Source organism: Capra hircus, chromosome 22 (assembly GCF_001704415.2).
Source record: "Capra hircus breed San Clemente chromosome 22, ASM170441v1, whole genome shotgun sequence".
Lineage (NCBI taxonomy): Eukaryota > Metazoa > Chordata > Mammalia > Artiodactyla > Bovidae > Capra > Capra hircus.
The window spans coordinates 35,093,326-35,107,379 of NC_030829.1; the positions used below are offsets into that span (position 1 = coordinate 35,093,326).

The following is a 14,054-nucleotide window of genomic DNA, read 5'->3' on the forward strand; positions in this document are numbered from 1 at the left end:
TCACACCAATCGGAATAGACATCATCAAAAAATCTACACACGCCTAAATGCTAGAGAGGGTGTGAAGAAAAGGGAACACTCTTACACTATTGATAGGAATGCAAAAAACTGACACGACCCCTGTGGAGAACAGTTCCTTAAAAAACTAACCACAGAACTACCACATGACCCAGCAATTCCACTCCTGGGCAGACATGCAGAGAAACTCACACGCCCAATGTTCACTGCAGCACTATTTACAACAGCCAGAACATGGAAGCACCCGAGGTGTCCATCGACAGAGGAATGGATGAAGACGTGGTAGATACATGCGGTGGGATGTCACTCAGCTACAAAAAGAGCAAAACTGTATTTGCAGAGATACGAATGGACCTAGAGTCTGTCATACAGAGTGAAGTCAGGAAGAGAAAAACTAACGTCATATATTAACGCTTCTATGTGGAATCTAGAAAAATGGTACTGATGCACCTACTTGCAAAGCAGAATAGAGACACAGACGGAGAGCACAAACGTATGAACATCAAGGGGGTGAGGGGGTGGGATGGACTGGGAGAGTGGGATTGATTGTGTCCACTACGATGTATTAAGTAGAACGTAAGGCCTGCTGTACAGCACAGGGGGGTGGGGGGGGGTACAATCTGTTTATAGGACATATGTTAAACTTTAAACTTTAAAAGGCATTCCAATATTCATTTTGTTGTTGTTTAGTTACTAGTCAGGCTCCTCTGCAACCCCATGGACTGCAGCCCACCAGGCTCCTCTGTCTATGGGATTTCCCAAGCAAGAATACTGGAGTGGGCTGCTGTTCCCGTCTCCAGGGGATCTTCCCAGCCGAGGGATCAAACCCACATCTTGTATATTAGCAGGCGGGTTCTTTACCACTGAGTCACCAGGGAAGCCCCCAATATACACTGCTGCTAAATCACTTCAGTCGTGTCCAACTCTGTGCGGCCCCATAGACGGCAGCCCACCAGCACCCCCCCGCCACCCCCCCTCCCGCGATTCTCCAGGCAAGAACACTGGAGTGGGTTGCCATTTCCTTCTCCAATGCAAGAAAGTGAAAAGTGAAAGTGAAGTCGCTCAGTTGTGTCCGACTCTTCGCGACCTCAAGGACTGTAGCCTACCAGGCTCCTCCATCCATGGGATTTTCTAGGCAAGAGTACTGGAGTGGGGTGCCATTGCCTTCTCCACCAATACACATTCAGTTCAGTTCAGTTGCTCAGTCACGTCCGACTCTTTGTGACCCCATGAACCGCAGCACGCCAGGCCTCCCTGTCCATCACCAACTCCCAGAGTCCACCCAAACTCATGTTCATCGAGTCAGTGATGCCATCCAGCCATCTCATCCTCGGTCGTCCCCTTCTCCTCCTGCCCCCAATCCCTCCCAGCATCAGAGTCTTTTCCAATGAGTCAACTCTTCGCATGAGGTGGCCAAAGTACTGGAGTTTCAGCTTTAGCATCAGTCCTTCCAATGAACATACAGGACTGAACTCCTTTAGGATGGACTGGTTGGATCTCCTTACAGTCCAAGGGACTCTCAAGAGTCTTCTCCAACACCACAGTTCAAAAGCATCAATTCTTCAGCACTCAGCTTTCTTCACAGTCCAACTCTCACATCCATACATGACCACTGGAAAAACCATAGCCTTGACTAGACGGACCTTTGTTGGTAAAGTAATGTCTCTACTTTTCAATATGCTATCTAGGTTGGTCATAACTTTCCTTCCAAGGAGTAAGTGTCTTTTAATTTCATGGCTGCAATCACCATCTGCAGTGATTTTGGAGCCCACAGAAATAAAGTCTGACACTGTTTCCACTGTTTCCCCATCTATTTCCCATGAAGTGATGGGACCAGATGCCATGATCTTCATTTTCTGAATGTTGAGCTTTAAGACAACTTTTTCACTCTCCTCTTTCACTTTCACCAAGAGGCTTAGGTACGGACAAATACTGTTTGATTCCACTTACGTGAGGTACCTAGAATAGTCAAATTCATAGCTAGGAAGTACACTCATAGATGCTGGGGATAGGGGTGGGGGTGGGGAGTAATTAATGGGACCGCTTCAGGTTAGGAAGGTGAAAAATTCAGGAGATGGATGGTGAAAGTTGTACAACAATATGAATGTACTTAAGTGCCACTGAACTGTACAGCTAAATATGGTTAATACAGTATGTTTTCTATTATGTGAATTTTACCATAATAAAAAAAATTTGAAAAAAGTTTTTCATTATGCATGATTTTTTAGAATAAAGAATTAAGTGAATAAAAGGATACTGACACTAAGCTAAAGAGAAAAGTGCTGTGGGGGCTTCCCTGCTGACATAGTGGTAAAGAATCCACCTGCCAAGGCAGGAGACGCGGGTCCGATCCCTGGGCTGGGACGATCCCATGTGCCACGGAGCAACTAAGCCCGCGCATCGCAGCTATTAAGCCCGTGCTCTAGAGCCCGGGAGTCACAGCTGCTGAAGCCTGTGTGCTCTAGAGCCCACGACTCACAGCAAGTCGCCACAGTGAGAAGTCCACGCAGCACAGCTTGAGAGCAGCCGCCACTTGCCGCAACTAGAGAAAGCCTGCGCGGTAAAGAAGGTCCAGCACAGCCAAAGATAAGTAAATAAATCTCCACCACAAAAAGCCACGTGGCGTTTACAAATCATTTATCTGAGAGCAACTTTAAGTTCATTAAGCTACAAGAATAACAATAAGAATCTGGCTGGTAAAAAGTACTATATATGAATTATTAAAGCATTTGAAATTACTTATTTGTTATGGAGGAACTAGAGGGTCATGGAGAGAAGGCAATGGCACCCCACTCCAGTGCTCTCGCCTGGAGAATCCCATGGCCAGAGGGGCCTGGTGGGCTGCGGTCCATGGGGGCACTGAGAGTCGGACACGACTGAGCGACTTCACTTTCACTTTTCACTTTCCTGCACTGGAGAAGGAAATGGCACCGCACTCCAGTATTGTTGCCTGGAGAGTCCCAGGGACGGGGGAGCCTGGTGGGCTGCCGTCTATGGGGTCGCACAGAGTCGGACACGACTGAGGTGACTTGGCAGCAGAGGGTCATGAGCAATAAAAAACTGACTGGAAGGACAGGACAGATTACTCGCAGGAAGTGTAGCATTATTGTTTATGAACTTTGAATACTTTAATAGTAGTGGAAAATGGAATAAAAACGTAGTGTCAGCCAACAGTATGAATGACTGACTGACAGTATTACTGGCCACTTCCTGAGTACCTCGAAACTATGCAAAGACTTCACATTTCTCACTTGATTTTGAAAGGTGTGTATTAGTATCCATAAACACAGGTGCAGGGCGGTGCAAACCAATGTCAAGTAAGTTGCCTGAGGTCAGACAGAAAGTGGGGGAGCTGAACCTCGTTGTTCTGGTTCCCTCAGAGCCATGTGTCTTGTAGACAGAACAGTATATAAACATTTGTACGCTTCCTTGATACACAGCTCACCGTCTAGAGAAGCTACCATAGGCAAGTTATTATAGTTTGATGTCAATAAAATTTAGTTAAATAATGTGGGTTTGTAATGGAGAATTCTTTTTAAAGACCTCAACATCAAAATTTTTAATTGCCCTAATTTCTAAACGTAAGTAAGCATTTCCATTGCCACTGAGGTCTAATGATGACTCCTGTAAAGGCACAGAGAGGGGCCCAAATATGAAAACCACAGTGGTGGTGTCTCAAATGAGATGACAAAGCTTGAGACCCTAAATGAATAAACCTAAGTGAGACTTGTGAAAACCAAGCAGCCATGCTTTACTTGCTGTTTGCTTATTTATCAAAATTCAAACTCCTGCTTCCGTTTTCTATTATATAGGGACTTCACTGGTGGTCCAGTGGTTAAGAATCTGCCTGACACTGAAGGGGACATGGGTTCGATTTTACTAAAAATCCTAATCGGCAACTCTGACTTTGTGGGTGATCTGGACACAAAATATTTCGCTCGTATTTTCAAGTGCTTCTATCCATGTTGGCATGCTGTATTTAGTTTAGGGAACAAGTTTAGTGTGGTAAAATCATACAGGATCTTTTTACTGTTATCATTCCCTCCTCAACCTTCACAGGAATCTGCGTTCTGATCAAGCATGTCTGTGCAGACACCAGATGGTCTAGCCTCACGAAACTGAGGGCAGGAGGAGAAGGGGACAACACAGGTGAGATGGCTGGATGGCATCACCGACTCAACGGACATGAGGTTGAGCAAGCTCCAGGAGACAGTGAAGGACAGGGAAGCCTGGTGTGCTACAGTCCATGGGTCACCCAGAGTCGGACGTAACTGGGTGACTGAACAACAGCAACGTGAAATGGGGGCAGTGGAGACCCTGAGCACGAGCACCCTTCACATTACTGTCATTTCATTCATATTACCAAAGATATGGAAGAATCTTGAGGGTGGGGTGATAATACACATTTAACTATCGTTAAAATACCAGTCAAGAACAATAAACAAGTTATTACCTATAATTTGAATAAAAATATCATTTTTACAAAGTACTGTCTATTTACAAGACATAAAATGTACTGTTTTATACACTGTAGTATAACGGAAATGATAATTCAATGGCCCCTGATTTCTTCTGCAAAGCTATGATTTCATCTTAGAAAATCAGCAGCATAATGTGAAAATCTCACATACACAAACTGAGTTTATTTTCAGGTTGCTTCAAATGTTGCATCTGAGTTAAAGCTTGCAGTTTCTTCCAGTTACTGAGTTGCAACTTCGTAACACCTTGTGGCTAGAAGCACAACTACTTAGACCTGATAGCACTGTTAACAATCGTCTACACTGCACTTACATATTCAGACACCAGAACAAATCTGACATTCTTAGAGGAAATTTTATCATATCCTTTCACAATCCATGTACTGTTTGGCTAAGGTTCAGTAAGAGTACATCTGTACATTATGGCTCTGATTGTACTTCTAAAAGAAACTAATTATAAATAAAACAGTTCACGTATACAGCTATCTAACTTTGCACTGACCCTGAAAAAGAATGCTAACCTCCAAACAATTAGTAAATAGCTGTGAACACCTGCTGTGTAAAAGACATAACTATAAAGAATATAAACATAAATGATCAGAAGACAAAGTTTCTTCCTCCAAAATGCAGTGAAAACACAAGCTCATGGAAACATGTGGTCTGGCTCCACTCATCCCCATAAACCATCTGTCCCCCGCCCCACCCCATGTCAGTCTCTGAGAGCCGAATCTTTCCTGAATGAACACTGTTAAACCCTTGCCCAAGTACAGCATAACCAGGAATGCTGTGGGTGGTGGTGGTACTGGTTTAAGAAATATGGTAGCCATATTTATATCATAAAGTCAAACAACTAACACAATTTGTAGAAACACCTGAAATAAGCAGATTTAACAATACCACCTCAACTTCTGAACCTATGAAACAGCAACATTATTAAAGACATCATGCACTATGTGCAAAATTATGTGTAAAATGATTAAGAACATCAACTCGGAATATTACTCGGCCATAAAAAGGAACAAAACCGTGCCATTTGCAGAGATGTAGATGGACCTGGAGGCTGTCATACACAGTGAAGTCAGAAATAGAAAGAGAAATCACATATTAACACATAAGGGTAGGATCCAGAAAACGGTACAGGTGTTTCTGCAAAGCAGAAAGAGAGACACAGATGTAGAGAACACATGTCTGAACACCAAGTGGTGAAAGGTGGGGTGGGATGAACTGTGAGCCTGGGAATGACGTATGTACACTACCACGTATCAAACAGGCAACCAATGAGAGAGCCTGCTGTGCAGCACAGGGGAACTTCACGCAGTGTTCTGTGGGGACCCAAATGGGAAGGACATTCAAAAACCAGGGGACATACGCAAACATACAGCTGGTTCACCTTGCTGTGCAGCAGAAACTAACGCAACTCTGCAAAGCAACTACATTCCAATTAAAACAGTTTTTTAAAGGACACCAATTCTGGAATCAGATGGTCTGGGTTCAAATCCCAAATGCACCCCTTAACACTTGAGTATTACTGAGGCCTTGGTCAAGGCACTCCAACTCTCCTTCAGTTTCCACATCTGTGAAATGAAGACAGTAACAGCACCCAAAGGCCTTTCTTGGTAGCTCAGCCGGTAAAGAATCTGCCTGCAATGCAGGAGACCCTGGTTTGATTCCTGGGTTGGGAAGATCTCCTGGAGAAGGGACAGGGCTACCCACTCCAGTATTCTTGGGTTTCCCTGGTGGTTCACGCCTGCAATGTGGGAAACCTGGGTTTGATCCCTGGGTTGGGAAGATCCCCTGGAGGAGGGTATGGCAACCCACTCCAGGATCCGTGCCTGGAGAATCCCATGGACAGAGGAGCCTGGCAGGGGCTACATTTAGTCGCAAAGAATCGTACACAACTGAGTGACTAGGCACAAGGGACTAAGCACATAAGAATGGCCCCCACCTCACGGAACCGCCATGAAGATTCACAAGAGATGATCCACGGAGCCAGATACGTGCAGTCAGATATGCAGATACCACTACTCTAGTGGCAGAAAGTGAGGAGCAACTAAAGAGCCTCTTGATGAGGGTGAAAGAAGACAGTGAAAAATCTGGCTTAAAACTCAGCATTCAAAAAACAAAGATCACGGCATCTGCTCCCGCCAATTCAAGGCAAACAGATGGGGAAACAATGGAAACTGGGACTTTATTTTCTTGGGCTCCAAAATCACTCTGGACAGTGACTGCAGCCACGAAATTAAAAGACACTTGCTCCTTGGAAGAAAAGCTATGACCAACCTAGACAGCATATTAAAAAGCAGAGACATCACTTGGCCGACAAAGGTATATATAGTCAAAGCTACAGTTTCTCCAGTAGTCATGTATGCATGTGGGAGTTGGACCATAAAGAAAGCTGAGCACCAAAGAACTGATGCTTTCAAATCCCACAAGCCATGCGGCAGAACCAAAAAAAAAAAACGTTATATACTATACAATCCCATTTTTATAAAACTCTAGAAAAAGCAAACTAATCTGCAGTGACACAGAGAAGATCAGTGTTCGCTGCCCATGGGGCAGGGGAAAAATAAAAGTGGGAAGAGGTTTCAGAGAAACATGAGCAAATTCTGAGAGGGCAATGGATATGCTCATTTTTTTCCTTATAAAGTTTCATGGATAGAAAAATATGTCAAAATTCATCATGGTGCTAGAAAAGACTCTTGAGAGTCCCCTGGACAGCAAGGAGGTCAAACTAGTCAATCCTAAAGGAGATCAACCATGACTATTCACTGGAAAGACTGATGCTGAAGCTCCAGTACTTTGGCCACCTGATGCGGAGAGCTGACTCAGTAGAAAAGACCCTGATGCTGGGAAAGATTGAAGGCAGGAGGAGAAGGGGTTGACAGAGGATGAGATGGTTGGATGGAATAACCGATTCAATGGACTTGAGTTTGAGCAAACTCTGGGAGATGGTGAAGGACAGGAAAGCCTGGCGTGCTGCAGTCCATGGGGTCGCAGAGTCAGACACCACTGCGCGACTGAACAACAATCCATGGAAAGTGGCTACCACAGTGCTGGGCACACTGTAACTACGAGAAATGCTAATTATCGTGACTATTAATGACTACTAGTAATTGTAGTAATAGACACAATATTAACATGGTGAAAGGGTGCTGGGTGGAAAACCAAGGACCTGATTTGGGAGATGAAATACAATCTCTGAGACCTGGTTTCTCTGTGTTAGTGGGGATGACGACAAGCCCTGTTTCCCTGAGCTGTATGTCATGTGAATGAGAGGCTAAGGGGTATACAGTATACCGCTTAGCACACCCACCCCGGCATGTAACATCTATTCTACACACAATGTGTTTCTTACAAGAATTCAAGCGACTATACGTGCGTAACTATTAAACTTATAAACTCATCATTTAACATCGCTTATAAACAAATTTTAAAATGCCAAGAAGGAAATAAACAGGTGCTGTGTTTACTGAGCAGGCAAGATGGGAAAGTCCTATTTTAAAGACGGGTGGACAGGGACTTTAAAGATGGGTGGACAGGGAAGGAAAGCCTCTCTGAGGTGACATGATCTGAGACCTAGGAAATGAGAAGGATTTGGACACCAAGAAAGCCCAGTGAAGAGCCAGAGTGAGGAGGGAAGGGATTTCTGTCAGCCCTCCAGATCACCACGGCCCCAGGCCCTAGGCACACAGTAGGCACCCAGGAACAAAGTGGAGAATGAATAACGAACACTTCTGGCAGAGAGCACAACACACATAAAGGCCCTCTGGTGAGGCGCGGCCTGGCAAGCCCAGACAGAGCAGAGGGAGGCCAGAGGGGCTGCAGGCAGGGCACGCAGCAGGCGGGTGCTGGGGGAAGGTCAGCGAGGCAGGGGGCCCAGAGGACGTGGGACCCTGCCAGCCACAGCTGAGACTCTGCATTTTACTCTTCTTTCAAAGAGCTGTCACTGGAGGCTTTTAGCAGCGAGTGCTAAGATCTATTTCTGTAAAGGATCATCCTGGCTGTTGTGAAGACAGGATATTTTAGAAAAGCACGAATACCATCAGGGAGACCCTCGGAGAGGCCGACGCAGCAGTTCAGACAGCAGGTGAGTTAGAGGCTTAGGTCCCAACAGCGGCGTTGGTGATGGGCTGGGATGGCGACGGAAAGAGAGAACCACGGAGTCATTCTCAAGTTTCTGCTTTGGCAAGGAACACCGATATGGCATCCAAAGCCAAGAAACAAGGTAGAATGGCATGCTTTGGCCATTTGCTGGGTAATAGAACCATGTCATCTAACTCACTTCTCCTGTTGGGCTGCCAGAAAGTTCCAAAGTCAACATAAACCTTCAAGGAAAATTATTTGTGCGGGGATTCTAGATACGATGATTGAGCCCCTTTACTTCCCCTTCTCTTTATGGTTGTTTTTTTTGTAAGTCTTTATTAAATTTCTTACAGCACTGCTTGTTTTCTGTTGTTTTTTTGGCCACAAGGCACGTGGGATCTTAGCTCGCCAACCAGGGATCAAACCTGCATCCCTTGCGTTGGAAGCGGAAGTCTTAACCACTGAACCACCAGGGAAATCCATCTTTATGTTGTTTAGTCTTTCATCTAAATCTTTGCTGTAAGTATGTGAACTATAAAAAAATCAAGAAAATCTAAGAAACGAGGTAGTGCAGTGATATGATTCGGGGAGTCAGAAGGGCTGCCCCCCACACTGCCTTTGGTGGGTGTCAGTCACAGACACCTGACCACGGGGTTATCTGTGAGTGTGCACTTCTCTGACAGACTACAAGCTCCTCAAGGGCATCAGGCACACCTAAGTCATCTTGAACCACTGTGAAAGGGCACAGTGTTGAGCTCACAGGAGGCAGGCGATACATGTACACTAAGGTCATCAGTCACTTTTCTATCCGTGGAAGGGGCTGGGGCCTTATGAGAAGGCGCCATGGCTCACCTCTGAGACATTTTATACACAACACAGCACGTGATTAAACACCAGTCAGCAATACAGACAGATGTTAGATATACGGATAAGTCTTCAGGGTCTGGCTTGAAGACTTCAGGCCGGAGAAAAAAAACTGAGCTGGCTTTAAAAGACGCATTTGCATTTGATCTGTGAAAAGGCATTTGAGAGAGAAGCCAAAGAAAAGGGACGTACGGAGCCTATTCTGGTTAGAAGGAAAGGAAGGAAGGGAGGAAGAGCAAAAAAAAAAAAACTACTGGGGAAGGGAGCTGTAGAAACCAATTAAGGACACAAGGTGGATATCCTTGAGTGCCAACAACTTCATGTTTTAGAATTTTAGAAAGTTACACATTCCTGGGAACTTCAAAGAGACGTTTAAGGAAGATCACACAAATTCAGTGTGTGGAATAGATCAGAGTGTTAACTTAGTTCAGGCACAAATTAGTAAGAATCTGATAAAAACAAAGGATACCACAGGTTCCAAAAAATCTTAGTGAACACAACTTGGTGAGTGATATGGAACCCGAGAATCAGATTTAATCTGGGATTTGAGACTGAGGGGTCAGGAGAATAGCAGTATGATTAACAGAAATCTAGGAGATAGGGAGAAGTGATTTTAGAAGGTGATTCCATCAATTTTAGGCAGAGTAAGTTTAAGGTGATGGTGGCTAGACCCTATCTCGGATTCCCACTACTTTACAGCATAATGTGCACACAATGTGCCAAAGTCCTTGCTGAGAAAAATCTTCCTGAGCAGTATTTCTCCCTAAACATAACAGAAAGAAACTCCTGCGTATAATACAGTGTCTCCATGGCTGCAGAAGCAAGTTTTACTTGATAAAAATCATCAATACAAAAATAAAAGAATGCCAAAAATTACCTACTTTTACAAACCACTATGATTTCACATTATATCTATGTAAAAAAAAAAAAAAACATTATATGAGAAGATGCTGAACATTATTTAGCCCTGAGAAAAATGCAAATCAAAACTGCAACGAGGGAACCGCCTTGGTGGCACAGTGGATAAGAATCGTCCACCAACACAGGGGACACAGGTTCAATCCCTGACCTGAGAAGATTACACAGCCAACGGGCAGCTAAGCCCGTGTGCCGCAGCCACTCAAGCTGGTGCACCGAGAGCCTGTGCTTCCACAGAGAAGTCACCACGGTGAGAAGCCCCTGCATCGCAGTGAAGGGGCGCCCCGCACACCGAAGCTCCAGCCCAATCGAAATAAACAAAACCTGCAACGAGGAATTCCCCACCAGTCCAGAGGGTAGGGCTCTGCACTTCCACTACGGGGGCATGGAGCCCATCCCTAGTCAGGAAACTAAGACCCCGCATGCAGAGCAGTGTGGCAACAATCAAAAACAAACACAAACAAAAACCTGCCATAAAGACACCAGTACACAACTATCAGAAAGGCCAAACTTTAATAATAAGCAATGGCATGGGTGGAGAGCAACAGGAACTCTCATACATTATTAGAAAAATGCGACAGCTACTTTGGAAAACACTGTGGAAAACACTGTTTCTTAATAACTTAACCTTATATTCTCTGTAAGATCCAGCAATCACACTTCTCAGTACTTAACCAAGAGAAACAAAAACATATGTCCATACAAAAATATCCTTATGCAAATATATACAGCAGCTTCATCCATAATCATCAAAAACTGAAAACAACTCAAAGGCGTATCAACTAGTAACTGGCTAAGCAAATTATAGTATATGCATACAAGGTATACTCAGTGTCGAAAAGGAGCAAACTACAAGTACGGGATGAAACAGAAATGAATCTCAAAAGCATCACATTAAATGAAAGAAGCTAGGCACAAAATACTACACAGTGTGTGATTCTATTTATATGAGATTCTGGAAAAGAGAAACCTACAAATATTCTATATCATGTTTAGGTACTCATTTGCCAAAACCTATAAAAACATATACTTACAGAGGTTTCCTATATGAAGATTATACCTTAATACATCTGACTTGAAAAAAAAAAAAAAACCTTAGCATCTGAACACTGGCTCAAAGAAAAGTATTAAAGCCCAACATTGGAATCTATGATTACTCTGAAAAATTCTAGACATTTCTTAACTAGTTACCATACTACAAATGTCCTGAGTACTGAAAAGAAATAAGCCCCATGCGTTTTCCCTCTTTGGGCCTCAAACATTCCTAGGCAGAGACCGGGCCTAGGGATGTCAGCGAGTGTGCAGAAGCCACGTGAATGCTGGTTACTGAGACACTAATAAAGTGAGTCTTGTTTTCGGGACAGCTGTTGCTTCGTTGTTCTTTTGTCACACACAAAAAAAGAGAGCTGTTATGCTTATGGAATGTGACCTTCTCATTGGATGGCTGTTACATCACGCCTGGAAACACTGCCAGAGAAATTCATTTTCCCCGTGTGCCACACAGAAAACAGTAAAAGCAAAAACAAACAACCATGAAAGACCCCAAAACCCACGTTAAACGAACTGCATCACTCCTTAAAAATCAGACCACTTATAAGAAGTGTTTCTCAATACTAAATACTGAAGACCTTATTTTTTATGAGTAACGTTTTGTCTCATTTTATTATCCTTAGTGTATGACCTTAACAGACTATTTTTCAGAGTCCAAATAACTGCTACGCTTCCAAAGACATTTTCTTTGAGCGTGCCATGATTCTTAATGCTATACGGGAATGAGAGTTATTCCTTTATTTTTGGATTATCAAATGCCTACCTAGGTACTTTGCCATTTTACAGCTTGGTCATTTCTAAACCATTTTCATTTGCACAAGGGCTTTCAAATTTTTTTGATCATTATCCACAGTGAAAAATACATTTCACATTGCAACCCAGGGCACAGACGTGTGCATATATGCGCATGCAACCCTGAAGTTTGACAAAATAAGACTTATTAACCTTACCTCACAAGATGCTATTATTTTCTATTTTACTGTTATCTTTAAAATGCTGGCAAACAAGCACACAAGTCACAGCATGGCCCACAATTTTCAAAATCACTGCACTAGAAGATGAAAAACAAATACAACATCTCTTCATGTTTTGAATAACGGCTTTCACACATTCATTTAGCTGGTTTTTTTAGACCTCGCGTGACATTCCTCACGGCTGACTCCCTGCACTCTGCTCCTCCCCAGTGAGGGTTCCTAAGCCTGGTGAGCACGGAAGACGGAAGACAGAAGGGACCTGCAGAAGCCAGGGCCCCCGCTGCGTCCCCTCCCGCCCACCGCTAGATTGGGGGGGGGGGGGGGGGGCGGGGAGGTCGTGGCCTCCGAGGCCTATAAATATTCAGAGCCTGGCTTTCCTTCCTTTTCCATTTACCCTTACTGATATTCCTTAACCTCTACACACACACAGCGAACTAAAATAAAACTAACTGGGTAGCAAAGGAGCTACAACCCACAGCAAAGTCAAGTTTGCCTGAACATCTCAGGATTTCAGTTATGCCTACCATATGCTTCTTTCCCATACACCAGAGATACCTGAACAAGTTCAAAACAAGTTTACTGGCATGTAAATCCCACTCACCAAGTGTTTCCAACTCAATAATTTTGAGTTTTTAAATCAATAATCAACATAATATTCCAGTATTCCACGCTGAAACTAGTGGGTATTTATTATAATTAGACAGCGATTTTATATGAGGATCAGGAAACTTACTTTTAAGGACTCCCACAAGGGAAACTGGACCAGTGAGAAAGGAATCTGAAGAGAAAAAAAAGAAAACCAAATAAATTAGGCCAGAAAGATCAGTTTGCTTAGCATGACTATATGAACTTATAATTATTACTCAGAAACATCATTTCATTTTAAATGTATATACATAAAAAAATTACCATTAAACAAATTTTTAAGTACAGAATTAACCAGTAACTGCTTGTAGAATCTACTGACTTTTTAAGCACAAGGGATATAAAATGATGCCTCTTAAAACTGAAATAGAAGTGCAATATGAAAGTCTGGCAACTGAAAAATAAACAAGAAAATAAATATTTTCCATCACAGGTAATAAAGCTTTAAAGACATGACATTTTTCTGCTTTAGAGTTCTAGCTGTCCACTCCTCAGCAGGCCAGGTGTCAGGGTTGGAGAGAAACTGGGAGGGGGAAAGAGAATGGGGCTGAGGCAGGACAGGAGGAGTGGAGGAAAGGAGGGGAGAGCAGGAAAGAAAGGGGAGAGGGGAAAAGAGGAGGAGGGAGAGAGAAGGGATGGAGGGGCGGAAGGAAGGAAAGCAGAGTGGATGGAGGGCCAGCGCAGCAGAGAGGGAAGAGGAGGCAGGCAGAGCCACTTGCAGGGGGAAGCTGAGAAGAGGGATCTGGGGCCAGAGCCCAGGCGTGGGAAGGAAGCAACGCTTCTCCGTGCTGGATGAGTGAGGGCTCTGAGCAGACAGGAGCAGAGGCGGCCTGCGACCCTGATTTAGTCTCAAGCTTCGTCAGGGGCAAGAGTCATCTCTAGCAATGAAGACAATCATGGCACTTAAAGAGTTACAATCAGATGTGTACTGATAAGCTAGAATGTTTCCAAGCACGTTTCACATGCCAGGAACGGTGTCCATCAGCACTTCATAGTTCTGATTTCACTGAATCCTCACAACAAC

General features: G+C 43.9%; 1 protein-coding gene across 2 annotated transcripts in view; it reads right to left on the minus strand.

The window, feature by feature from the left end:
• The window catches only part of SLC25A26 (solute carrier family 25 member 26), a 142,732-nt gene that overhangs the window by 22,363 nt on the left and 106,315 nt on the right, over positions 1-14,054 (minus strand). For both annotated transcript variants that reach the window (XM_005695756.3, XM_018067000.1), the window contains exon 6: positions 13,119-13,163. In XM_005695756.3, the coding sequence (XP_005695813.1) occupies positions 13,119-13,163 (45 nt within the window). The remainder of the gene's footprint in view (positions 1-13,118; positions 13,164-14,054) is intronic.